Source organism: Syngnathus typhle, linkage group LG5, assembly GCF_033458585.1.
Source record: "Syngnathus typhle isolate RoL2023-S1 ecotype Sweden linkage group LG5, RoL_Styp_1.0, whole genome shotgun sequence".
Lineage (NCBI taxonomy): Eukaryota > Metazoa > Chordata > Actinopteri > Syngnathiformes > Syngnathidae > Syngnathus > Syngnathus typhle.
Window position 1 is genome coordinate 5,632,863 of NC_083742.1, and position 26,276 is coordinate 5,659,138.

Below are 26,276 nucleotides of genomic sequence, written 5' to 3' on the forward strand. Positions count from 1 at the left end.
GCTGGTGGAGCTGGTTCCTAAGACAACCCATGAAACATGCATCTCACTAGTGAGACTGCTTTCACAGCAGCTGCGGGAAACTGAATCCACCACTCAAAACCTGTGAGAGAGTGAGAGAGAGAGAGACAGAGACACAGAGAGAACAATCTAGCCGCACTTCTTGTTGTGACACGTGAGAGGATATATGATGCAGAAACCCACCACATAAACTCAACCTGCCTCTTACAACCGAATAATTCAGGTCAGTAAATTATATATTTTCACGTGTTCACCGCTTTCTCAGTAATTGACTTCTGTTACTCTGTTCGTAAATGCATACAGTATACAGTAAAGGAATTAGGATAGGCATATAGGCATAGGAATATGGGTATTGCACATGAATACATATGAAACAAGAGCTTTCCAAATATGGAGCCAAGAAAGTTTTTCCTACACACAACAACTGACACAATGTTGTGGAAGTATGCCGTCGGCCCCAGCTGCAACCCCAAGATGCAACACAAGATGATCGCTAACAAGAAGATGAAATGTTTGGAGTCCCACTTATGCAACTCTAAAGGCTTTTGTCACATTTGTGGGTTGGAGGTAGAGATGCACCGATCCGATATCTGGATCGGATATCGGTCCCGATATCAACAAAATAGATGGATCGGGTATCGGAAAATACAGCCGATCTGTGAGCCGATACTTTCCTTAATCTATTGGGACGCGGGCTACGTCATACGCTAGCAGCACGTGTGCCGCATGCCACGAGAGTTTTCTAAACAAACGCAAACATGGAGCGAACGTTCGCTTCTCTTCCCCGGGTTGCTAAGCGGACGTCAAACCCTGCGCGTTCGCTTCTCTTCGGGTTGCTAATGGGACGTCAAAGGCTGCGCGTTCGCTTGTCTCCCGAATGGGGGGGGGGGGGGGGGGGAGGCTAATCGGATGTCAAACGCTGCGTGTTCGCTTCTCTTCCGGGGGGGTGTTAATGGGACGTCAAACGCTTTGTGTGGCGGGCTCCATCTAGTGTGGAAACTGAGAAGCTGAGCTCAAGCTTCTTGTGCGGGCCATATTCAATTATGTTTTCAGAATTTGCTGCGGGCCAATAAAAACTGGACCGTTAGTTTGGACACCCCTAATTTAGAGCAAAGAACTGTGTAGTCTGCCTGATGCCATTGCCTTTGGTCTTTTCTGTTCCACATGTAGAGTTATGTAGCTTCTTAAATAAAATCGGAATTATTATTTCAGTGAGTTCAATTATTAAATTGAACTCACTGAAATACAACGACCTAGTCGACTTTAAAACCATCCAACTCATGTACAAAATAAAAAATAATCAATTACCAAACAGTATCCAGAGGTTGTTTGAGTGGAGGGAAAGTACCCATTATTTAAGAGGAACACGTATGTTTAAAAGAGATTTGGTGAGAACAAACTTAAAGTTACATTGTATAACAGTTAGAGGTGTGGAACTATGGAACACCAGCAGTGACGAATTAAAGAACTGTAGTACCTTACCTAAGTTTAAAAAAATGTATAAGGACAAAATATTGACGGGATACCGTAACATGCTGTGAAGTTGTTTAAGTTGCTTTGTATTTTAATGAGAAAATATATGGTATATATATGTATGTATATGTGTATATATGTGTATATATATGTATGTGTGTATATATATATATATATATATGTATGTGTGTATGTATGTATATATATATATATATATATGTATATATATATGTATGTTTTTTTTTTCTTTCTTTAATATATTGACTATGGACAAATTCTTGACAGAATTAAATAGAAACATGTAGTTACATGGGGTAGAGTCAGATAAGCTTAGGCTTCCTTCTACTCCCTTTTTGAACAAATATGATTTTACGATAAAGGAAAATTATGATGCAATATCTTTTTTCTTTTATATTCTATTGTATTATGGAGTTATCATTTTTCTGTATTTTTATTTTTTTCTTGTATTTCTTTAATGTTCGAAATAAACGTTTAAAAAAAAAAAAAAAATCATATCGGATCGGTATCGGGTATCGACCGATACGCAAAGCCACGGCATCGGTATCGGTATCGGAACTGAAAAAGTCGGATCGGTGCATCTCTAGTTGGAGGTTTAACTTCCCATATTATAAACAATTATGCACATAATGGTGCTCAAGGACTTTGATGGGATTTCTTTAAAAGGGGAGTGCTGATCTCTGAAGTTGACTGGAAACATTAAGAAAGCACCCCCTCCCCCACACCCGCCAAAAAAAAACAATAACAAACTACACAATATAATTTAACAAACCAACCACAAATTTGACATCCATTGCATCGACATACAGTATATTCAACAGAAGAGGATTTTTGTTTCCTGGTATAGTCAGTCTTCCGGGAAGTATTAGAGCAAATCAGCCCAACCCCTTATGCCAGTCAATTTTTATGTGTTGTGTACAGTGTTGCTTGCTTTTCTGCATGTTTTGTGGAGTCATGTGAATGTGCTTTGCTCATTTGTTGTTGCATGTATGTGGTTCCTCCTCAGTTTCTGCAGACATCTGGATTTGTTCCAGCTACCACAAGATGCATATGAATAGCTTACTAAATCAATTGAGTAAGTATTGTGAGATTAAAATACGCATCTGTAGTCTTCCTTTATTCATTACATAAAAGACACTTCATGTCCGAGGATGGCGCTACAGCTGCTATTGGCAACAGTGGGACACCACAGTGTTGAACTCCCTATGCATTCTTGGGCCAATTTCGGTTGCTTACTTTTTGGACAAGTAATCACGAAAATAGAAATTATTTGAATGAATACAAATTCTTAAAGAAAAACTTGATATAATTGTTAACAGTCTTTTATTTATTTTAAGATCATCAATATTATATTGTAAATGTCAGAGAGGAACAGCACTACCATAACCCCTCAGAGCTTACAACTTTCAACTCTCGGAGAAAACAACCAAGTTCAATAGTTTAGTACCGTAATTTTCGGACTATAAGTCGCACCAGCCATAAAATGCCCCAAAAATTGAAAAGAAACCAACATATATATGTATATAAGTCGCTCCTGAGTATAAGTCGCCCTCCCACCCAAACTATGAAGAAAAAAAAACGCGACTTGTAGTCCGAAAATTACGGTAATTGTCAGTGGTGGATATACCCTTGCCTTCATTTACCAAACATTTGACTCAAACATTTGCACCTGAGCAGCAGTGTTGTGTGAGAGTGCTGTAAAGAGAATTGCTTGTAATGACAATTGTTAGGGAATATGACTGACAAGTGTCCTATAAAAGTATTCAACTTCTTTATATTGTGTGTTTAATGTCCTGTTGATCCCTCTAAGTCAGTGTGGTGCAGATGGATGTTAGCGTGCACCCTGACCGGGATTTTTAACCCCATCACCCATCTCAGGAGTCCGTAAAAACTGTTACGGTAACAACACAAACGACCAAGATGGCGACTCGACTCCTCAGCCTGCCTGAGTCAAATCAGTGTAAAACGAGACTCAGAGTAATAATTAGGGCAGTGAGAGAGAGGTCAGTGGTGTGGAAAGACTGTAAAAACTTGTAGTCTACCACACGGTTTAGGATGAGGAATTTTATAGGGATTTTTGCACTAAAACAAAGGGAAATTATTGATGTACACGTTTTGTATTTATATTTTTGTGTACTTAATCCCGCCCTACCTTTTTGTCAAAAGAATACTGTTTGAATTTTATGACTGAATGAATGAATAAATAAATTACTGAACGGACGGACAGATGGCTGAATGGCTGAATGGCTGAATGGCTGAATGGATGAATGGATGAATGGATGAATGGATGAATGAATTTAAAGAGTAGCATGTAATACCATAAATCATTGTCACTTCATGAACAACAACAAGATGGTCACATTGAATTTAGCAAGAGTCCTATTTTCCAGTGCTTCATCAGGGGTGAGTTAGGGGAACTAATAAAACCATAGAATATATAGAATATAACACTTTTATGAGCCCAAATAAAATCATGGTACGAATAGTTTTTTCAAGGATAAAACTTTTAGGAGTCTAATTAAAATCTTGGTGGATGTCTGATTGTAGTTGCATTTTTGTTTGGTTGAAAGCCTGATTGAAATTGCAAAGCACGTCTGACTGCAGGTGCTTTTTGTGAGGTTAAAAACGTAAATATGAAAACCCAATTTGGACACAATTATCAGTGCGCGCACGTCTGTTGTGATAGTAGGTACATTGTAGTTTGTTTGGTGAACTCTGATTCTGCAGGAGTTTATGTGTTGAGGGAATCCATTCCATTCTTTTATTGCTATACATGAGAAGCAGTTTTTTTCTTTTAGGGATGGTACAATTCTGTTTTGTTCAGATGTGATATAATTTGGACTTTTATGCTACTTTTTTATTGTTTGTTTGTATATCGATTTTAGGGGTTAGATCACAGGTGTCAAACTCAAGGCCCGGGGGCCAGATACGGCCGGCCACATCATTTTATGTGGCCCGCGAAGACAAATTGTGCATCAAATTCGTGTGTTATTACTAGAATTGTAAATTGTCTTCACTTTTAATAATATATTTTTTCTAAATATTTGACCAGTTTGATTTGAAAATGAGTTATTTGTCAGTTTGTTTTGTAGCTTTTACTGTATATAATATGAGGTGCTCATGCATTTATTTGGGTCGACAGTCATAATGGCCCTCCAAAAGAAGCTATGACTACAATGCGGCCCGCGAAAAAACCCGAGTTTGACATCCCTGGGTTAGATAGTTATGTTTGCCTGTGACCAGCTCATTATACAGTACAGGAAGCGGGATCATACCATGGTAGAATGTTATTTCTGCCTCCGTGAGAGGGAGTTCCTAATATGTTTGTTATGTTTGTCATTTTCTTAATGTTTTTACAGAAATTTAGGTTGGAGGCTAAGATAATTCCAAGGTATTTAGTCTCTCCTGTTGGATTAATAGGCTCCCCTCATACTGTGCCTGCCAGGCGGTGGTGTAGTCTCGTTTTTGAGAAGAAAACTGATACTGTTTTTGCAATGTTTAGTGCGAGACGAGAGGAGTCTAACCAGATGGCGTGCATGGTTTTGGTTAGGGTCTCTACCACAGCGGCATCATCTTTGCCATGTGCAAACAGCGTTGTCGGCGTACATCTGTATGCTAGTATCGTTACAAGCTGAGGGTAGGTCATTCATGTAGAGATTGGAAATTAGTTGTCCAAGTATTGACCCCTGCGAGACGCCAATACGTCTCGATGGTTTCATTAATTTGTACTAACTGTGCTTGTGCATAGTTAGCTATGATCTAAACCAGTCTATGGCACTAGGAGCCAGATTGAATTGTGTTAGTTTGGCTAAGAGAACGTCATGGTTGACCATTTTGAAGGCCTTTCTTAGGTCCAGGAAGACTGCGCCTATGACGCCTCCCTGCTCAAGTCTCATTGTTACGTGTTCTATCAAATAGTAGCAGGCTGTTTCGGTCGAGTGAGCGGGGCGGAGCTTGAATTTTACTTTCAAGGAGAAAACTGGTAAAGATCAAGAACATGGACATTTAAATTTGAAAACTTATCTTCGAAGGTTTTGGTAAAGTTGATGAAATCGGTGTACTTAAAAAAATCTGTTGCATTGTGTACACAAACTTATGTAGTAGCTCTTATGCCCAATGTTATAAAAAATAGTCTATGCTTGTTTCTCATTCCAACCTTTCAAGCATAAACGTAATAATGAGAAAATATACGTATATATATTTTTAATTCAAACATATAGCACTGTAGCCTACCTCATTATCTAGCAGCACTTCTTTCATTCTCGCTCTCTGTCTCTCTCTGTCTCCCTCTGTCTCTTGTTCTCTTTCTGTCTCGTTCTCTGTCTCTTTCTGTCTTGTTCTCTCTCTCTCTCGCTCTCTCTCTCGCTCTCTCTCTCGCTCTCTCTCTCGCTCTCTCTCTCGCTCTCTCGCTTGTTTATCTCATTCACTACATATATATATATATATATATATATATATATATGTCATTGGTAGTGAATGAGATAAACAAGCGATATATATATATATATCCAGACATTCAACCCCAGTTGTTGGGTAAAGGGGGCTCTGAAAATAGCTGGCAGTGAATTCGTTTTAATAGCAGTTATATGCTAAATTGTAAAACATCTTATGACTCATGCCATGTTCAGTCTTCTTCTGTCGGTTACCTAAATTGCAGAGCATCTTGCAGCGTTCATCTAAACCGAGAATTTTCGAGGGAATGAACAAGCAGTGAATGCATTAGCCTTGAACTTGTATCACACTCCATTCATGATAAGAGTATAAAGATATTTTAACTCACAGGTAGTTGATAGCAAAACACTCACATAAAAAATTATTGGAGAGTAGGAGGGAAGTCTTGCACCTAATGGGCAAGCAACAACACTGCTATTAATGTCACAGTTTGCTGTTCACCATTTTCATAACCAGGTCAATATTTCATTAGCCAGGATTGGATTCTAAGTCATTGATCGTCGCTAGAAGTTCCCATGGATCTTCACATCGCTATGGCCTCCAGCACAGCAAAAATACAGTCACCCAAGTTAAGCGGTACAGTCAGTTTTAATAGCGTAGCACAGCAAGAAAAAGAGAAAATACTTACATCGTCAAAGGGTCACTTAAATGAAGGAGTCTTTTTCAATTATCATTCAAGGACAGGACAAAACTGCTGAACAAAAATCAACTCACTCAAACTTGTAATATTTTTCAGTTGCTCAATTTATCCTGCATGTCATTCCAAATTCACAAAATATTGAGCCTATCCACTTTGTAGAATAGGGCAGTAGAATTGTGATTTTACAATTTAAAACTATAAAGTCTACCCATGCCGTTTGCAGGAGATAGAGATTGGGTCAGGCCCAAAACAGCAAAAATCTACTAAAAAGCATTGAGATTTGTTTCTTTCTTTTATGGTAAATCCCCCAAATTCTTCCACAAACACTGGTGCACCTCCAATATGCATTTTCCACTCAAAATGGGCATGTTCAATCCTGGCGGCACAGTGACGCACTGGTTAGCACGCAGGCTTACAGTTCAGTGATTGGGGGTTTGATTCCTCCGTGTGGAGTTTGCATGTTCTCACCGTGCCTGCGTGGATTTTCTCCCACATTCCAAAATGCACGGTAGCTCGACTGAGCACTCCAAACAGCCTGTAGATGTGAGTGCCTGGTGCAGATACTCTCTACTGGCCATAGTGTAGCCCTGCGATTAGCTGGCTCACCAGTTCAGGGTATCCCCTGCCTACTGCCCGATAACTGCTTGGATCGGCTTCAGCACGCCCGCGGGACTAGTGGGCTGGTTTTCTGGATGATTAAAAGGATCAGATAATCAGCAGAAGATGACTAACAATCCTGATCATTTAAATCAGGCGGGTTGCAGGAAATAAAATATCCAGTAAACGGGCTCCCAAGGCCGAGGTGAAGACCCTTGGAATAGATGAAATGTGTTTGAAAGAGTGCCAAACTGCAAGTATATCCAATATACAGTTGTAGAGGGAACATGCTAATAATTCTTTTTTGTTTGTTTGTTTGTTTGTGTGTTTGTTGGGTTTTTCCTGAAGGGGGCACTCCAAGTGGCATGCAGTCAGTTGCTATTCCTGACGCACATACCAAAAAATATTAACGGTATGGCCACATTTTTAAGTGAGATTATAAAGAACTTCCATTCATTGAACACCTTCAGGTACAACACTGGACAGGTAAATGAAGCAATACTGTAAAGTTTGATTATTATCTGTTGGTCCCATGTACGTATAGTCTCGTCTGTATTTGTTGGAAACGGATGTGATGTCAAGTTGCTGACTGGGCCCTCCCTTGCACCCACCACTTCCTATTGAGTGATAGGCCTCATGGCTGTACATTTTTTATTTAATTCTAGTCAAGGTGACCCTAATAAGCTGCCATAGGGAAGGAAGGGATTAAACGGCAGGTAAGGAGCAAGCCCATCACCCTTTGGTTGTTTCGGTGAAACATGACATATTAGTACTGCGCTGATGAGCTGAGTTGAGACATTATTTGGATCTCACTGGAGTTCAAGGCAGGATATGCCCTGGTGATTAGCTGCTGGAAATAGGCAACGACTACCTCAACCTCAAGTAGGATTCCTGATAACAAATCAATGACCAGTCTGGTCTTAGGCTGGCACGCCAAGAGAAGTAGTTTTTAAATCTTTAAAATTCTCATTACAACAATTAATGCTGTTCTGTTGTGGGGGTAGCATTCATGATATTTTCATTCCTTTCAATGGGAAAATATCAATTGAAATAAAAACAACTTTGGAGTGTGGCGACACAACCAAAATAAACATACCACTTAATTTATTATCGAGAGACAGTGTAAAAATAAACAACTGAGACGATTCGGTTGGTTGCACAAGTGTGCACACCCTATCATAACCAGAGCAGTTAAAATTTAACCAATTGCATTTAAATTCATGTTAAGTGGGAATCAAGACACACTTGCCACCATTTTGCTGAATCTTGCTCTATTAAAAAAATTCAGACATGTTTTGGTCACATCCTCCAGCACTGACTATGAGCCACAGAGAGCTTCAACAGCATCAGAGGAATCTCAATGCAATGATATCAGTAGGGAGAATGGTACAAAAATTAATTTCTAATGTACTAAATAGACAAATACTACAAAAAATTATCATTATCTGGTGGAGGAAATACACCCTTCATATTGCCCAAACACGTGGAAAAATGTGCTCAAAATTGAAACTTTTGACCATAATCCCAAATGGTATGGCACAAATAGAACACCAAAAGAACACGAAACCAACAGTGAAGCACGAGCATGGCAGCATCATACTTTACGGCTATCCATCTGTCCGTCCGTCCCTCCTTCTCTCTCTCACTCCATCCATCTATCTAACATGCCAGGAAAAGTGGTGACGCATCCTTTGAGCTTAGTGCTGATCATGATCAATCATATCACTCTGCTTGCATAGCGTAATTGGGTATCTTTGTTCTGGCTGTGGCCAATGTATCTGACGTTAGCAAGAAATTTCAGCTAGCTGTGTACTTGAGCCTTGGCCATCCCATACTGTTGTCATATTCAGCAATTCATTGTCGCCAATCTCTGCAGTCAAATGCAATCAAATTAAACTCACAAAAGATGAAACCAGGGGTGATGGGCACTGAATTGCTCTGCTGCAAAAAAAAAAAATGCACAAAGCACTAAACAATAAGTGGGCTTGAGTCATAACTTAATAAATGCTCAGCTTTAACACACTAAGCTGTAATCGTAAATGTCATGGCCAGAAAGGTTGTAGAGGCAGATAAATTGCTGTGGTGCAGTTGCAAGTTTTTCCTACATACTTTATACGTCATTGCGGATACTACATACCGTACGTAAGTTGTGGCTTCGTGGCTTTCTGTGGGTACCAAAATGTCATTGCAGCATCAAAATGCATTAAGGGATTATTTTTCAGACTTTACAGGACTGTCTCAGAAAATTAGAATATTGTGATAACGTTCTATATTTTCTGTAATGCAATTAAAAACCCAAAAATGTCATACATTCTGGATTCATTACAAATCAACTGAAATATTGCAAGCCTTTTAATATTTTAATATTGCTTATTATGGCATACAGCTAAAGAAAACTCAAATATCCTGTCTCAAAATATTAGAATATCATGAATAAGTATACTAGTAGGGTATTCAACTAACCTGCCCTCCAAATATGTTGAATATCCGAAGACAGTAAGCTCAACCACTTCCACTCATCAAGACTCCGAAGGCCAGGTTGAAGGTTGACTCCAGGTTTAATAACAAGGGAAAGGGTGAAACCACATTGTATAATCAGTCATACAAACTAAATAAATTAAATCAATATTAAATCTCTATCATGTCACTGTAACAAACGCATCTTATTATCTTATGAATCACTGTATAGTAACACAATCACTGTGTTTAGTCATTGTATTTGTCTTTTTAAACTATGAATTAGTGAATCATTATTACAGGGATGAGAACGGCAAATGAAAAAAAACACTGAGAAGTACCCGGGGTCTGGGGGCCCCATGCCCCTGGCCCACTGCTGCAGGGGCCACAAGCGCCTATTGGGGGCCACAGGGCCCACAGGCCCCCATTGGGGGCCGCAGGGGGCCAGGGGCAACGCCCTGGAGGAGGCTCAGGGGGCAAAGCTCCCTGGAAACCCCTGGATTTTGGCAGTACAGCAACCCCAAAACCATTAATTTCATCACTCAATTTCAACAGTTTTGTTAAAAAAATCTTCCTAATTGGTGGGCTACCAAGGTGAATATAATAGAGTCAAGCCTCGGTTTTCGACCACGTTCACAGAGTCCAGTCTGTCAAAAGGGGGAAATGTGGCAGGAAACGCTGCACAACCAAGAGAGATGACCGCAACCTTAGCAGCATTGTGAAGAAGACTCGCTTCCAGAATTTGGGGGAGCTTCAAAAACAGTGGACTGAAGCTGGAGTCCAGGTATCAAAAGCCACTGTTGTCAGACAGACGTGTCCGGGAAATGGGCTACAATAGCCGTATTCCCATGGTCAAGCCACTTCTGAACTCAAGACAACGGAAGAAGCGTCGGACTTGGGCTATGGAAAAGAAGCACTGGACAGTTGCAGAGTGGTCCAAAATCCTCTTTTCAGACAAAAGCAAGTTTTGTATTTCATTTGGAAGTCAAGGCGCCAGAGTCTGAAGAAAAGGCTGGAGAGGAGCAAAATCCAAGTTGCTTGAAATCCAGTGTGAAGTTCCCACAGTCAGCGATGGTTTGGGGAGCCATGTCAGCTGCTGGTGTTGGTCCACTGTGTTTCATCAAGTCCAGAGTAAATCCAGATTTTAGAGCACTACATGCTTCCGTCTGCTATGGAGATGATTTCATTTTCCAGCATGATCTGGCACCTGCTCACAGTGCCAAAACCACCAGTAAATGGTGTACTGACCATGGCATTACTGTCCTCAATTGGCCTGCCAATTCCCCTGACCTGAAGCCCATAGAGAATTTGTGGGGTATTGTGAAGAAGAAGCTGAAAGACGCCAGACCCAACAATGCAAATGAGCTAAAGGCCGCTATTGAAGCATCCTGGGCATCCATAACACCTCAGCAATGCCACAAGCTGATTGCCTCCATGCCAGTAATCTGTGCAAAAGGATTCACAACCAAGTACTGAGGGCATCAATGGACATTTTTAAATGTTTGATTTTGTTTTGCTGTTATAAATCTTTTTTTTTTTTTTACTTCTTAGGTCTGAGGAAATATTCTAATATTTTGAGATAGGATATTTGAGTTTTCTTAAACTGTAAGCCATAATCAGCAATATTAAAATAATAAAAGGCTTGCAATATTTCTGTTGATTTGTAATGAATCCAGAATGTATGCAATTTTTGTTTTTTTATTGCATTACAGAAAATAAGGAACTTTATCACAATATACTAATTTTCTGAGACAGTCCTGTATATTACCAGCAATATTTTAATTTGAGAGCACCTTTTAAGGCCATATAGAAAAAAAGGAACCCTTAACATCTTTGGGCCTGCTCATAAATATGTGCACACACACACACACACGTATACGTACATTCAACTTAAAAACTGCCAAAGTCACATCCGCGTAATAGATTTTGAGCATTCCTCAGGGAAATGACATCTGTAGAATAACTCAAGTCCAGGGGTGAAAAATACTGCCTGGGTGTGAACTGACTTTTACTGTGAGCAGATTTCCACATCGACAAGCTGGATGTCAGCATGGTGAAGCTCAGCTCTGATACTAGACGTCTGTCGCAGCTTAAATTCTCAGTTGGTTGTGATCATTTCCTCTAGCGTGTGCACGTGTGTCATACTATCATGCTCATGCTACTTCAACCTTCACATGTTGTTGGGCTGTTAAAGAAAAAAGAAAAAGCCACAAGCAACAGTCAGATGTATTTAATGAAATTTGTGATATTATCATTATGTTGCCTGAAATGCAAGAAAAGCGGTAAACCAAAAATGCTGCCTCTACAAGTTTCAGAAAGTTGCTCCATGATGTCACGAATGTGTTACGTGTGTTTTTCCACAGTTTGTGGTCGGTGTGTCTTATGAGCTGGCTCAGATAGAGCCAAAAGTTTGTTTTTGCAGCATTGACAAACAGTACTAAGATTAATCCTAAAATTATACCCAAAGAATGTAGAGGAGCAGGAGTGGGTCTTCGTACCTGTAAAAAAAAAAAAAGAACCATTTTATCAGATCAGCCCCCTGAATGTAGAAAGGAAGATTTGTTTTGCGTGTACTCACCCACAGGCTGGTAGCTGATAAGAAAAGGCGGTGTGATTACAGAAATTTGTTACCTCAAATTGTTTTTGGAGAATAGACAGTCAATAAACAAACAAAAAAGTGTGTGGTTTGCTTTGTGGGACGAGGAAATGAAGAAACTATGAAAGTCATCAGAACAGCTCGCAGCAGTTTGGTGATAATACTTCACTTGTAAGTGTCTCTAACTGACAGCGCTGGAGCTGAGAGTGAGACAATTGTTTTGGAGCCGAATGAACAAAAGCAGCATGAAAACTGAGGCTGACTGGACAGGACTTGATGAGGAAACCCCGCTGCCAATTGTGTTAGCGTGTCAGTGTGTGCTTTCCACCGGCATCACTGCAAAAACTCACGTGGGGGTAAAGGGGGTGGGGGTCAAATACTCAGCGTTGTCACACCAACCCTTGGAGCAGAACCAGGTCAAAATTTTGTATTGCAGTTGCCGCTCGATATCATTCAGAGCCCAAAAGGATTGTTGTTTTTTTTCTTGAAAAAAGGACAACTGTTGCTTTTATGTGAAATATGATATCATATGCCACTTCAGTTGAGTGAATATTACGTGTATGTCAGTTACCCGATCTATTAAGTAGTGCATTCCCAGACACCACATATTGAAGTAATTTCATATTTTATTCAGATTTTTTTTTTTTTTTTAAATTCAGTTGTGGTTTACTGCTGTGTACAACTTCAACGCAATACACTGACAGCCTGTTTGAATTTTTTGAGCCACACATTGAACAAAATAAGAAAAGTAAAATAATTGATTGAAAACGGCCCTCGGTATGATACAGTGAATATCTATACCGCTAATGTTGACCTTATTATTGTAACTCTTTCACAACATTGTGGGACACGACGCGGTTGTCTGCCACAATGCATTTCCAATGAGTTTCTGGCTAAATGAATAAAAAATATATGAGATTTGAAATACTATATTTGAAAAATATCTGTCTTTGCTTGCTTGTTTGTTTTGTATTGATGGAGCTTGGTTTTATCTTGATAAATGCTTCTGTGAATCAGTTTTACAAAGCTGAGAGAATGATCATTCATGCACATTTACATCAACATTCATCATTTCAATTTAGCCCAGAGCTAAAATGAGATTACATCAACATTGAGGTTGGTCTGTGTTCAATGACTGATCCTGTTATCCATTAACCCAGCCTCGAGTTTTGCCCTCACATTAATCAGTCTCACATTATTCACCGTCTTTGTTTAAGGCCGCAGTTCAGTATGTGGGACGGCGGTCCCTTTTGTGAACCCCTCTTTCATCTAAAGGTGCTCTGAGTTATTCAAATGCACAATTTGCCTTTCTCAGTGCCACTCACGACAGTAGGTTGTATTCTTTGTCTAATTATGACCAACACGGTCTATCCATATTTATCAGTGAGTATACTATATAAATACACCATATAAAGGGTTAGCACATCTCGACATATTTGAAAGATTGGGTAAGGCTATTTTCTGTTGCAGCTTCGCTATCAAATGCAAAGTGCACAAGGGGGAGCCTTGGCTTCAATCCCACGAAACACCTTTGCAATGAACAACGGGACACCTAGATGTTTCACCTGCAGTGACACTCCAGAATATTGGAGAAAATCCACCAAAAAGAATACAACCCATTTGATCTGAAAATAAATTACATATTGTTTTTCATTTTTTAACTTAGTCCTGTAACATGGTGATGATGTATTTATTTTCATTTTTTCGTTTTTCAAAAAGGCAATTTAAATTTGTATTCAAGCTCAATTAAAGGCTGTAGAAGTTCTTTTGAGTTTTATTCGTCTTTAAAGATTGTGTGGCACCTTTGACATGTAAATTTAACCATATTGTTTTGCTTGAATGACGTTGTCACCAGATCAATTTTTAACTAGAGAGTGGGTTTAAGAAGGGAGTGGGTAAAAGAACAAACAAATATGTACAGTGAGTTTGGACAACCCTGGAGCCATGCAAAGTACTTTCTGCAAAAGAAAATATTGGACATGCACTGAGTCACTTTCAAAACAACAATGGCAAAACAAGAGTCTATTGTGTGTGTGTGTGTGTGTGTGTGTGTGTGTGTGTGTGTGTGTGTGTGTGTGTGTGTGTGTGTGTGTGTGTGTGTGTGCGTGGGTGTAAGGGAAGCATTGTAGCACAAATTAACCTGTAGCTCTTTGAATTTGAGTCAAAATTCAGCATCCCGGATCAGGCTCTTACTAAGCCTGTAGCAGGTGATTGACTATGAGACATTTTTTTCCAAGTCCACCATTTCTTGTCTCTTTCAGCGAGCATCTCCAGCATGTGTGACGTGGATGTATCAGAGCCCACCAGTCCCACCTTTTATGGTGAATCTTCAGACAAGTACTTCCATGTGGACCGTTGGCAGAAACTCCGCACCGCCGTGCGTAAACTGGAGTTCTGGGAAAACTTTACCACTGAGTTAATTGGGAGTGGCTTCTTCTCTAAGGTCTACAAGGTGTGCATTCAGAAACTGTTCTTTTCTACTTTTTGTCATCTACCAGCCTAAATAAAGATGTATTGTACATATGAGCCACCATCAAAGCATGCTTTGTTCTAGCCATTAATTAGGACATTTTTACCATTCCATGATTGGCCCACACGCTTTGTACACTGTGGGGACACAATGCCATCCTCAGATGAGGCATTATGTAATGCCTATTGGGACCAAGAAAACTGATTTCCATTTTAAATGGTTTAAATGCTTGATTAAATGAACCACTGAAAGAGACCAGTGACATAAGAAAAACATTGCAATGCTTATAAATGCCATTGGTAACTCTAAAGAGCCTATTTATCATTCTTGTAGCTGTTATTGAAATTTCTTTACCATTATCAGTGCCGCTGAAATTCATCACCATAACCTTTTTTTCAGGTGATACACACGGCTAGCCGCAAGGTGATGGTTGTGAAGATATACAAAAATGACGTGGACCAGGACAGCATTGTACGTGAAATCAGCCTCCTTCAGAAACTCTCTCATCCTAATATTGTCAGGTAAGAGTAGCAAGGATATACGTAAATGCACAAAATGGAAATGTTTAGTGTATTGATGTTTTCTTAGTTTTATAGAACCTCATATCATTTTTTCGACCCACTCCCCAGTTCAGTGCCATAAAACACATTTTCTCTCAAACACCTACAGTCAATTTTACACCTCAACAATCAAATAAGGAGTCAAAACCTGTATATAAGCTAACTTTACAATACTAAATGCAGCGGTTTCTAAAGTTTGTCTAATATTAGGTGAGCGGGTACAGTAAATGGCATTTTTAAATAGAATATATATAAAACTTTTAAAAAATCATTTTGCTCTCATCAGAGTTTAAGACTAAATCATTGAGCCACTGTCACCACTGTCATTGAGCAGCTCATTCAGAACTCAAACAATAGCATAAAATAAATATATCATAATAATTAAAATAAAAAGCATGAGCAAACTGCACCAAGAAGAATACCTGTAAGGGAGCATTCATTTGAAAATTGTTAGTGTAATAAGTTTTATTATAGTCGTAGGATTGCAATTTCTAGTATTTGCTGTAGGAATTGAATTAGCACAGTTTTTCATTGTTTTAGTTAGCATTTAATGGCACTAAATTTCAAATTAAATCATTGTGTGTCTGTACTTGTGGACTACCTGTGGGAAAGGTTTCTCTTTCCGCACCTTGACTACAAGACTCGACTCTGTTATTGCGTTTTTCATTGGTGTTGTTGGCACAAAAAATGTTGGTGAGTTAGCAGGCTAGCGATTGTCTGCTTAATCCGTCCCCTTGACATGTATACTCATGTTTGGTTTTACAGCATCTTCGAAAAACGACCAAGTAAAAAAAAACTGCTGAAAATGAGATGTTTGCGGTTGGATCAATAAACATTTGATCCTTTACAGCAGGGGTGCCAAACTAATTTCTTTCGCGGGCTGCATTGCAGTCATAGCTTCTTTCGGAGGGCCATTATGACTGTCAACACAAATAAATGTATGAGCACCTCATATTATATACAGTAAAAGCTATAAAACAAACTGACAAATAACTCCTTTTCAAATCAGATGAGTAAAAACTGGTCAAATATTTTAAAAACAAGATATTAAAAGTGAATACAATTTGCAATTCTAGTAATGACACTCGACACCAAATTCCACCAAGTTGCTGCTGACATTTTATAAACAGAGACAATCGATAACATGCTTATTGCCTTTTGTTCCAGATATCTGGGTATATGTGTTAAAGAAGACAAACTATATCCACTTCTAGAGGTGAGTCAAACTTTATATTAGCTATATTGTTAGGGCTGTTGATGGCAACTGAAAAATCAGGTTAGCAGAATCTGATTCTGGTCAGCTCCAGAAAAGAAGCATGACAACTTTTAACCCAGCAGTTTTAAGGGTGTGTAGACCAGCTCTAAACCCTTAGCGAGGTCCTGGATTGGGCAGGTTACACACTTCTGTTGGTGTTGCTCCAAGCATATCGGGTATTTGTTTCCAAACCTGGCCTTACCATTGATGATTCTGTTAATAAATTCCAGACAAAGCCAGGATGTTGATAGTCCAGTTTGGTGGCCTTTTGGCAGATAATGTAGTTCTATTGGCCTAATTGGGTCATGAATTTTAATTCTCACTGGAGCAGTTTTCTGCCAACTGTGAAGTTGCTCGGATAAAAATCATGATCTCCCAGTCTGGGTCCGAGCTAGATGAAGTGGCTTGGGCACCTTGTTATGGGTACCTCATGAAAGCCTCCCTGGTGAGGTATTTGGGGGTCATCTCAACATGAGGCCTTGGGGAAAATGTAGAGTCTAGCATAGGCTACATTCTCTATGTCTCTCAGTCAATATTTTGCAGCTTTTGGAGCTCTTTTGGATGACTTTGTTTGGTCAGACAGGTTCTTCTTTATGCAATTTCTTGATTCAACAGGTTTGTAGGTAATCAGTCCATTCATGATTTAACCAGGGCAGGGGCAAGTATTTCTTCACACAGGGTCAGATAGCGCTGAATTGTTCTCTTCTCAAATTCAGTCAACATTTAAAAACTTCATTTTATTACATTGGTTATCATTGTCTGTTCATTTATTTGATACTACAGACGGAAGTGAAGAAACTATGTAAGAAAAGTAGAATTTCAGAAGGGGGTAAATACTTTTCATGAAACTGTGTATGTACATACGTAGTTTTTTGATCATACATCGTGTCTTTGTAGCGATATCATCTCATTGATTTGTTTGGCCATATACTGTGATACTTGTAACTAAACAATGACAAAACTTTATTTCTGGCCTGGATTAGTACGTGAATGGTGGCTGTCTTGAGGAACTCCTGGCCAGGAAAGACGTTCCCCTGAGCTGGAAAGAGAAGGTGGACTTTGCCTGTGATATTAGCAGAGGAATGATCTACCTGCACTACAAGAATATTTATCACAGAGATCTCAACTCAAAAGTAAGACAGTTTTATTTAGCTGAACCCCTGTCTAAAGTGACAATCGCAACCTACCCTTTTCACCCAAATGCCCCCCCGGGTTGAATTTCTAAGATTGAGGTTGAGGCCCTTAAATTAGGGCTTACTTTAAATCATCATACTTACAAATGTTTTCCACTTTGGTTTCCCATATTGGTGCTTTACTTGGCAGAGAGGTGGGGCTAAATTTAGACCAAAAATCTCTCACAGACGTTTTTTCCCCAAGGAATAAAATAAGTAGAGGGTCAAAATACTTCCGCAAGATTTGGAGTTGCAACATCTGCACTGTAAAAACAATCCTGCTTCCTGTTGATACAGTTACCAGACAGAATCAAAACTTAATGTTAGTTTTTAATATTTCAATATGAACTCAAACTTTATTTTATGGGAAAGGGAAAGTCGATGCAATCAATGTACAGTAAAATAAATACACACCGAGACAGGGTTCATAGCTGTCCTTCTGTCTCTCTTCACACATTCAACACTAAAACTCACAGAGAGCATTTTCCCTACTCCAAGAAAGGATCTACTGCATGTCATTCGGCGTTCACTATTTGATGTGACGCAGGGTGCTTTGACCCACACAAGCGACCTTTGTTCTCTTTTGAGCCACTTCACACATGGTGCAGGTGAATTATTTAGTGCACGGGAAACATGCTGACATCAGAGAGAAGCGACACATGAAGTGACTCAGGAGCTATTTGGATGACCCCCCCCCCCCCCCCCCCAAAAAGTGATCACTTTATATCATGGAAGACTGAACTGATCGCATTCATGATTGAAAATTGACAGATTAATTGAACACGGTTGTTGTTGTTATGAAAAGATGCGCCACTCTGTCCTCTGCTGGTCAAATGATCTATTATTGTTTCTCTGCAGAATTGTCTGATCCGGATGACATCCCGAGGTCGGGAGGCCCTCGTGACAGACTTTGGTCTTGCAAGAGAGGTGGTGGAACTCCCAATCAAAGACCCTTGCAGGAAGCTCTCATTGGTGGGCTCTGCTTTTTGGATGGCACCAGAGATGCTTCGAGGGGAGCCGTATGACCGTAAGGTATCAGAATCTGTTTCAACTTTGGCAGCATCATATATAAAATAGACACTCTCGGGAAAATATTTTAGCATGCCTTATTCCTGGATAAATATATATATACAGTGATCCCTCGCTACTTCGCGTTTCGTTTATCGCGGCTTCACTACATCGCAGATTTTTTTTTTCCAAATCAAAAAAACATTTAAAAGTAAAAATAAAATGTCTAAATCGAGGAAACATGTGTCTAACCCAGTGCTTCTCAATTATTTTCTGTTACGCCCCCCCAAGCAAGAAGAAAACTATTCGCGCCCCCCCTTCCCCACCGTGACTATCCTAACTTGTCTTGTAAGTCGTAAAATGTTGCACTGTCGCAAACGTCACAGAAGTAACAATGTGAGCGCCACTGCCCCCTGCTGTGAAGATTCGCAATTACACTTTATTCTAGTACTGCCAAAAAAAAAGCCTGTTCCCCAGGGTCACACGCGCCCCCCCAGATATAGCACCGCGCCCCCCAAGGGGGGCGCGCCCCACTATTTGAGAAGCACTGGTCTAACCTTTAGGACAATGTATTATTGCTCCAAATGTTCATTTACATTCCTTTAGAAGTCCGTTTTCATGTGTTAGCACGATTGGGAATTAGCATCTTTCCGCTAACTCGTTAGCCTGCCCAGTACTTCTTGTTGATGACCGTACTTCGCGGATTTCACTTATCGCGGGTGGTTTTTGGAACCAATTATCCGCAATAAACGAGGAATTACTGTATATATATATATATTTTTTTACGAATGAGGTAAATTGGCTCAAGGTATTTGTCCAAGGGGTGTAAAAATAATGTTTGAAAGTGACATTTCTCTACTCATCCCCATACTTCCCCATACCTAAAACCGTTATGTGTTTTTTATGTACCTCTCATACATAGGTGGATGTTTTCTCCTTTGGAATTGTGCTGTGTGAAATCCTGGCCAGGATCCCTGCTGACCCTGAGATACTACCCAGGACACAGGTAGAGTATTAGTCTATAGTATTTGTACAGGGAAATATGACTAAGATATCTTGTTCATATTGTTGGGCATAACAGTCATAATGTTATTGAAATAATATCTAAATTGAGTCATGGGTGTGGCAGAGCCTATCCCAGCTAACTTTGGGCAGGAGGCATCTGTTTCAATTTTGGCAGCATCATATACATAATAGGTTGTATCACTCATTTGGGTGAGTGTTAGATTTTATTTCCTTTGGGTTTGATACTTTACAATTACAGGTTGTCAAAGGGGAGTGGGGCAGACATATGTAGATTGCAGACCGTCCAGATTAAGTCCTCCAGGAAGGGTTTGATTTGAATTCCAAATGGTCTAATGAACATGGGTCTAGCTTCATAAAGTTGCAAAAACCCGGGGCTAAAGACAGTACAATAAGCAGTAAGTATTCTTTGTTTGCTTTGAGTTTGATTGCATACTGTAGAGCAAGTTTTAGGCGCCTTAACTGAAGAGGGGTTTCCCTCGCCTCCACATGAAGGCTCCCAATTGGTGGGGTTCTGAAGGCTCCCAAGGCCAGTTTTTGATGTAGTGTTCAGCATTTGAATTTATGATTTCCTTGCTGATCCGTAGACAAACGGGACCTCATTGCATCAGCACAGTCTACTCTGCTCCCTACTTTGTCCTTGATAGAACATTTAAACTAGTTTTAAAGCATATTTTATTGAGACGTTTCAAGTGTGGAATTAAGGATAGTCATCAAAGGTATCTGCAAGAAATTTGAGTTATTTCACCACTTAGGTGGTCCATCCATGTAGAGCAGAGGATCAAGGTGTAATGACCTCAGCTGACCAAAAAGAGTACAGTTTTAAATTTAGAGAACTTGAAGCCATTTTGAATCGACCAAGTACTGATCTTATTTATACATAGTTGGAGTTGTCTCTCACTCATACACTTTCCTCTATAGCAGATACAGAGGTCATGGACATAAAGGCTACAAAATAGACGTGGGGGAATTGCTTGTACGGTACTATTGAATTTAACACTGAATAAAGTGACAGAGAGAATGCTGCCTTGAGGAACTCCTAATCTTGAAAGAGTTGAAAAGGTAGTTGTACCTGTCTGTTGGACAAAACGTTCAAGATAAAAATAGGCATATGACTTCTGAATCCCATGCAGCACAGATAAGTTGTATCTGACTTTTTCAAGGTCAAAGTTGACTCCTACCTCCAGTTGGAGAAGATAGTTCAATGTGTGCAGGACATTGTCAAAACCTTTTGAAATGCAATTAATGTATAATAATGACTATATATTTTAGGACTATGGGTTGGATAAGAATGCATTCAAGGAGATGGTGACAGACTGTCCTCAGCGTCTCTTGGAACTGGCGGCCAGCTGCTGTATGGTGGGTATCTGTTTTGTTTGTCCACACATACATTGACACTAGTATAGTTCAATATGAATAAAGAAAAAGTCTGATTTTTTTTTATTAATATTGTGGACTTTCTGGTGTAGCTAAATGACATCACCCAAATATTAGAAGCTGCTCTCAGCATGATGCAGTGCAGTAGGAGAAATATGTTGTTAAATACCACTCTGAAAGATTCTCTCATATACGGTGCGCTGATAAAACCATTGTATGAAAATGCAACAAACTTGTCAAGTTCTCCCGCTTTCACTGCTCCATCATTTTGTCAATTGTGTTTCTTTGTCCCTTAGGTTGAGTCCTTCAAACGTCCAGCATTCACAGAGTTATTAGATGAGTTAGGAGAATTTGCAGAGAGTCTGGAATCACCGCCAAAAACGGAACTGGCCTTGACCTGAGTTGCAGAGTAGATGAACGACTGGAAGCACTGGAAGAACAACATAAACCCGATTGAAAAATAATCATATTCATTCACATGCGACAAGACTGCTCACCTGAGACAGCGCAAAGATATTTGATGTTTTTGAGAAGTAATATGACAACTTGTCAGAGACTTTGGTATTGAAACTTGCCTTTATATAGACTGGAAGGAGTGTACACTGTACACAGACAGTCCTGTTTCTTTTTTTACGTCTAATTCCAACGTAAGGTAACACGCGCTTTTGTTTTTTCTGTTCTTGGCCGGGGTTTGGCTAATTGTAACTAACCGTACAGACAGTCACGTCTGTTGATTTACTGTTTTCCTCGTCCACGCCATTTAACCGTTCCTTAGTTTTCATTTATGTCAAGTTTGACAGCTAATAGGTTTGACGTCGACTGTAATCGGAAATAAGGACAATCACGAGCTTTGCCTGAGAGAACAGCATTTAAATATAAAAAGTAGGGCAGAAAAGAACAGCTTTTGTCGTATTTGAATAGAAGTGTTTTTTTTTTTTTCTTTAAAGCACACAACTTAAAGAGATGCGGCAGAAAGACTTGGAATTTCCCCGTGTGGGACAAATAAAAGAATGTCTTAAAATTATTTTTATTACGTTAATATTAGACATTCATTTATTTCATACGAAAGACTACATAAGAGTTTATGTAGAAATTAATAACATGTTTAAATAGAATAGATTTGTATAGATTTCAGGATTGAAAATTTGTTTTGGACTGAAAAGGGGAATTTGGGGTATTTTTATACAGAAAGACTTTGAAATTGGAAGATGTATAGCAAGGATGTACTTACTATATTTATCTGCATTGAGTACTTTTCTCTGGTTGCTAATGCAGTTTTCATGTTCCAAACTAATGGACCTTTTTAATTTGTTTGTATTATCAAATTAAAAACATTTTAAAAAATAAAGTTTTGAACCCATTTTACACTAGTAATAGTGTATTTTTGTTTCTCTTTTTGTTGTAATTTAAATCACACACCACGATTTCTGTAAATTACACTTCAAGATGTTTGTTTTGCAGTTGCCTAACAAAAATATAATTACAAAGCCTCCTCTAACATATACAAAGATGTTTCAGTGATTTATTTCCCCCCATGGCATTAAAGGTGAATACTAGTAATGTCTATCATATCACTCCACCCTCTGGCCACAACAAAATAAATTACTGACCAGTGAGAAACTGAGATGTGAAGTGTTAAAATAACACACTTTTGTGTATTACTGCAGAAGGCAATCCAACAAACTGCTTGTATGGCTGTCGGCGAGCTGATTGGACCTTTCACGACTTGTGACGGTTGAAACTTGGGACATGCAGTATCTGAAACTGTAGTGTGTGATAAAACTACATATCTTGGAATGGTGTTTTATTGTGTTTATTGTGGGCAGCTTAAGGCACTTGATGTCTCATCAGCAACTTCAATTCACTCACACCTGTGAGGTTGATGGATTTTAAATTGTTATATTTTTGTTCAGTGTATGTACGTATAGTTTTATGTTTTAATAATTTTGCAAAAATGTAACCTAAAAACAAAAACCAAAATGTTTCTCATGTTGTCATTCGAGTTTTACCTAAGTGTGCAAATTTATGTCCCATTGAGGAGAATTTATCTGTGCATACTTTTCAGCAAGGGCTGCGTACACTGCTAATGGGAGTCTTGAATTTAGTTTTGTTTGTAATATAAAAGGCACAAAAAGCACTGCATTTATGGAAAATTACATAAAAAAACAGACTGCCATTGACATCAAACATCATTTGTCTTGTTTGAAACGTCAATTTTTTAAAATAAACTCAATACATTTCATTTGCAGAAAATATGGTTGTTTTTTATTTGTTTACTAGAACCCATCATTTTAAAATAATGAAACATAGTAAAATAACTTTAGTGGAACCTTCATGTTTGAGCTGATAAACAAAGTTGTCATCATCACCTGTTGCAATTAATGAAATATAGTCATAACAAAAGCTCCTATAAGTAATGATAAATGTTTAGATATCTTTCTTCTCTACGAGGTCAACAAAGTTGACACAAACCAACTAGCTATTTTCCATCATTATGTACAGTACATCACAGTGTTTAGGAGGGCAAAAACATTGCTCAAGGCTAAGTCCAGAATGAGATAAAGGAAAACTGCAGCCCAAAGTACATCCTTAGTCTATGGTGACTTTGTTGCTGAGAAATATTCCGTATTTGCATCTATCAACTTCACCTGAAATCCATATATTCTTCCAAAACATTAGGACCTCCAGAACATGGATGTCAGCTGGCCTTTAGGTGGACTGATGTGCCCTTCTTGAAGCAATTTCTGTGGGTATGACACGAAAAAAAATCATCAAACCCATTACAGAGTTTCATTTCATAGGATTCATTAACACATTATATACACATTACCATGAATACACGCACGCACAATCTCATCTGAATATGTTGATTCTTTTCATTGTTGTTTTCAGGCTTGAAACAGTCTCCTTTCAACTTTCACAATCCTAAATTGCATCTCTTCAATACCTCAATCAGATTTCATAGCTGAAAATGGTTTCAAGCCTTCAATGAATGCTTTTGTATTCGCTGTAGCATTTTCTTATTTTGAATGATAGCGATCACATGCAGAGGCTAATTGGAAGATTGCATCTATTACCTCAAGGAATAATCTGAGCCTGGAGACAGAACCCATCTGTCCACTGCCTGTCACAGCTTCAATCCTGGTAACAGATAGCCATAATTGGGTCATCATGCAAAATATTCAAGTGTCCCTTAGCTAGTAGCTACGAGTCCATGCGAGTATTTACCTGGGTAAGTATTGCTCTTTCAGAAGAAAGATGACTTTCCAGAACTGGCCCTGATAGCTTTTTAATAAAGCGTGACCGCAAACCTGAGGGAATCAAAAGACAAAAGAGGCGTCCCAGCTTTGTTTAATCAAGGATTGCTGTGAGGTGCGAGCCTACTAATGTAGGCTTCCTTTTCCCCAAATCGAATATGGTACAGTAAATAGGACTCACCTCGAGAAAGTCAAACAGCAGTGTCGCGGTGATGTCAGCAATAGGCTCCATGTTGAGCATCTGAGCCAACCAGCGCCAACCATGATTCAGACCATGAGTGGGCATCTGAAATACAAACGATAGCATTACTAAGCTGCTCGACCTTCACCTGATGAAAACCAAAAGATGCAAACAACTTGTAACTGAAACAAATGAGATGATCAGAAGCATTTAAAAAAAATTATTGCCAGGCATGACTGGTCAAACAAATGAAAGAGTCCCTACCTCATTCTTGGAGTCAAATGGCCACCTCTGTTGGATGATGGCAGCATAGAGGCGGATCATGCCGGACATCCTTTTCAGGAAACTGTCGTGACCTTCAACCCCAGAGTCATCCACACGGTAACCAAGAATTCTGTTAAGCAAAAAGATAACTTTCAAAGCTGTTTTTCAGTTACTGTGTGTCCCACAAGGTATATACACACTGCATTGACAAATTAAGCGGTAATCAGGAGTAAGGGAAATTCTTTAGCTATTCATTTTGCATGGGGGTATGATTTGGAGCATTACAACCACTGAAGATGTAGCATTGCTTTTTTTTTTTTTTTAATTCCATCTGACATAGTGACTGCCCTCTGCTGGGACACGACAGTCACGATTAATCACGTTTTTGATGGCGGTTTGCTTAATATGTGCAGCGAGGGCAATGTGTGTGCAACACCAGGACGCGAGTATGATAGGACATTTGTGGTCATTTGCTTTGCCCCGGTGCATGGGGATTTTAATGCTAATCGCACATACCGGAATGAAATATCTTAAAAGCGCACCGACCATGTGACATGTCCCATTAGTTGTGAGTCATTAGCTTTGTTATGCATTTACTATCAGCACTGCCGGCAAAAGACAAATAGGCTGAATAAATGTGTTGGTTTGCTCACATGGCATGAGTGAAGTAATCTGACACTACGTAACAATCGGCAAATCAACCACCATGTGACATACCACAGTAATATTTAACACCAACATTATGCGGAAAGGTTTATCGATTTAATCATGACAGTGATTAAAAAAATGATTCATTCATCTGAATCTTTTCCTGTTGGCAAATAACTGAACATGCGTTCAAGCCTCTAAAATTAGAGCAGTTAAACATGGCACAGAGTGCAACTGTCGCTTCGTCACTTACAGCCTTTTAATCAATGCCTGCAAGCTTTAAGGTGTACAGTGAGGCCCACACCTATGTACTATATATAAAACAGCTTGTTGTTCGTTTATTTTTATTTGTTTTTTTTTAACACTTGATCCTCACATATGCACAGCTGAGATCTGCAAGCGGCTGAGTCGTTGCAGCTTTGCACAAATTTGATAAGCGGTGACATCAGCGCAATAGCAACAATTACTTTCATCCATCATCCATTCACAAACAAACCTAAAGAGACATAACTTAGTTCATTACAAAGACATTGTGGTAAGTTAACAAAAAAAAAATGGTGGTGGTTGTTTATAACGCAACGTTTATCCGACTGCAAACTAATGCTGGCAAAACGACTAGGTTGTAGCATGTAGCGATAGTAGGAGCCTCTACTCTTCTCCACCTAAAAAAAACTAAACAAACACGCAAGACACACAATCGATCGGTCTGAACCCAGCATTAGACAAACTTTAGATGGCCAGTGTGAAAGCTGGAGTTGGAAATGAGGCCAATTCAGCACATCTCAATACAAGATATTTGATTGGCAAATG

The 26,276-nt window shown here is 39.2% G+C and overlaps 2 protein-coding genes across 4 annotated transcripts in view; one reads left to right on the top strand and one right to left on the bottom strand.

Annotated features, from left to right (window-relative positions):
* Nucleotides 1-22,476, top strand: zgc:162952 (PKc_LIMK_like_unk domain-containing protein). 3 transcript variants are annotated; one of them, XM_061278369.1, is made up of 10 exons: nucleotides 1-241; nucleotides 2,516-2,584; nucleotides 14,513-14,703; nucleotides 15,121-15,242; nucleotides 16,449-16,497; nucleotides 17,520-17,669; nucleotides 18,567-18,740; nucleotides 19,639-19,722; nucleotides 21,012-21,098; nucleotides 21,413-22,476. In XM_061278369.1, exons 2-10 carry the CDS (start codon nucleotides 2,554-2,556, stop codon nucleotides 21,515-21,517), a joined length of 993 nt encoding a protein of 330 aa, XP_061134353.1. In that variant the 5' UTR covers nucleotides 1-241; nucleotides 2,516-2,553; the 3' UTR covers nucleotides 21,518-22,476. The 3 variants fall into 3 exon arrangements, with proteins under 3 accessions (XP_061134353.1, XP_061134355.1, XP_061134354.1); XM_061278371.1 differs by lacking the exon at nucleotides 2,516-2,584 and adding an exon at nucleotides 7,547-7,684; XM_061278370.1 differs by lacking the exon at nucleotides 2,516-2,584 and having other exon boundaries at nucleotides 3-241.
* Nucleotides 21,143-26,276, bottom strand: part of gle1 (GLE1 RNA export mediator) — a 12,880-nt gene continuing 7,746 nt past the window's right edge. Inside the window, exons 11-16 of the mRNA XM_061278368.1 lie at nucleotides 24,819-24,948; nucleotides 24,555-24,659; nucleotides 24,345-24,427; nucleotides 24,194-24,257; nucleotides 23,765-23,860; nucleotides 21,143-21,546 (exon numbers count right to left, since the gene is read on the bottom strand). Coding sequence (XP_061134352.1) covers nucleotides 23,792-23,860; nucleotides 24,194-24,257; nucleotides 24,345-24,427; nucleotides 24,555-24,659; nucleotides 24,819-24,948 — 451 coding nt within the window. The 3' untranslated portion in view covers nucleotides 21,143-21,546; nucleotides 23,765-23,791. The remainder of the gene's footprint in view (nucleotides 21,547-23,764; nucleotides 23,861-24,193; nucleotides 24,258-24,344; nucleotides 24,428-24,554; nucleotides 24,660-24,818; nucleotides 24,949-26,276) is intronic.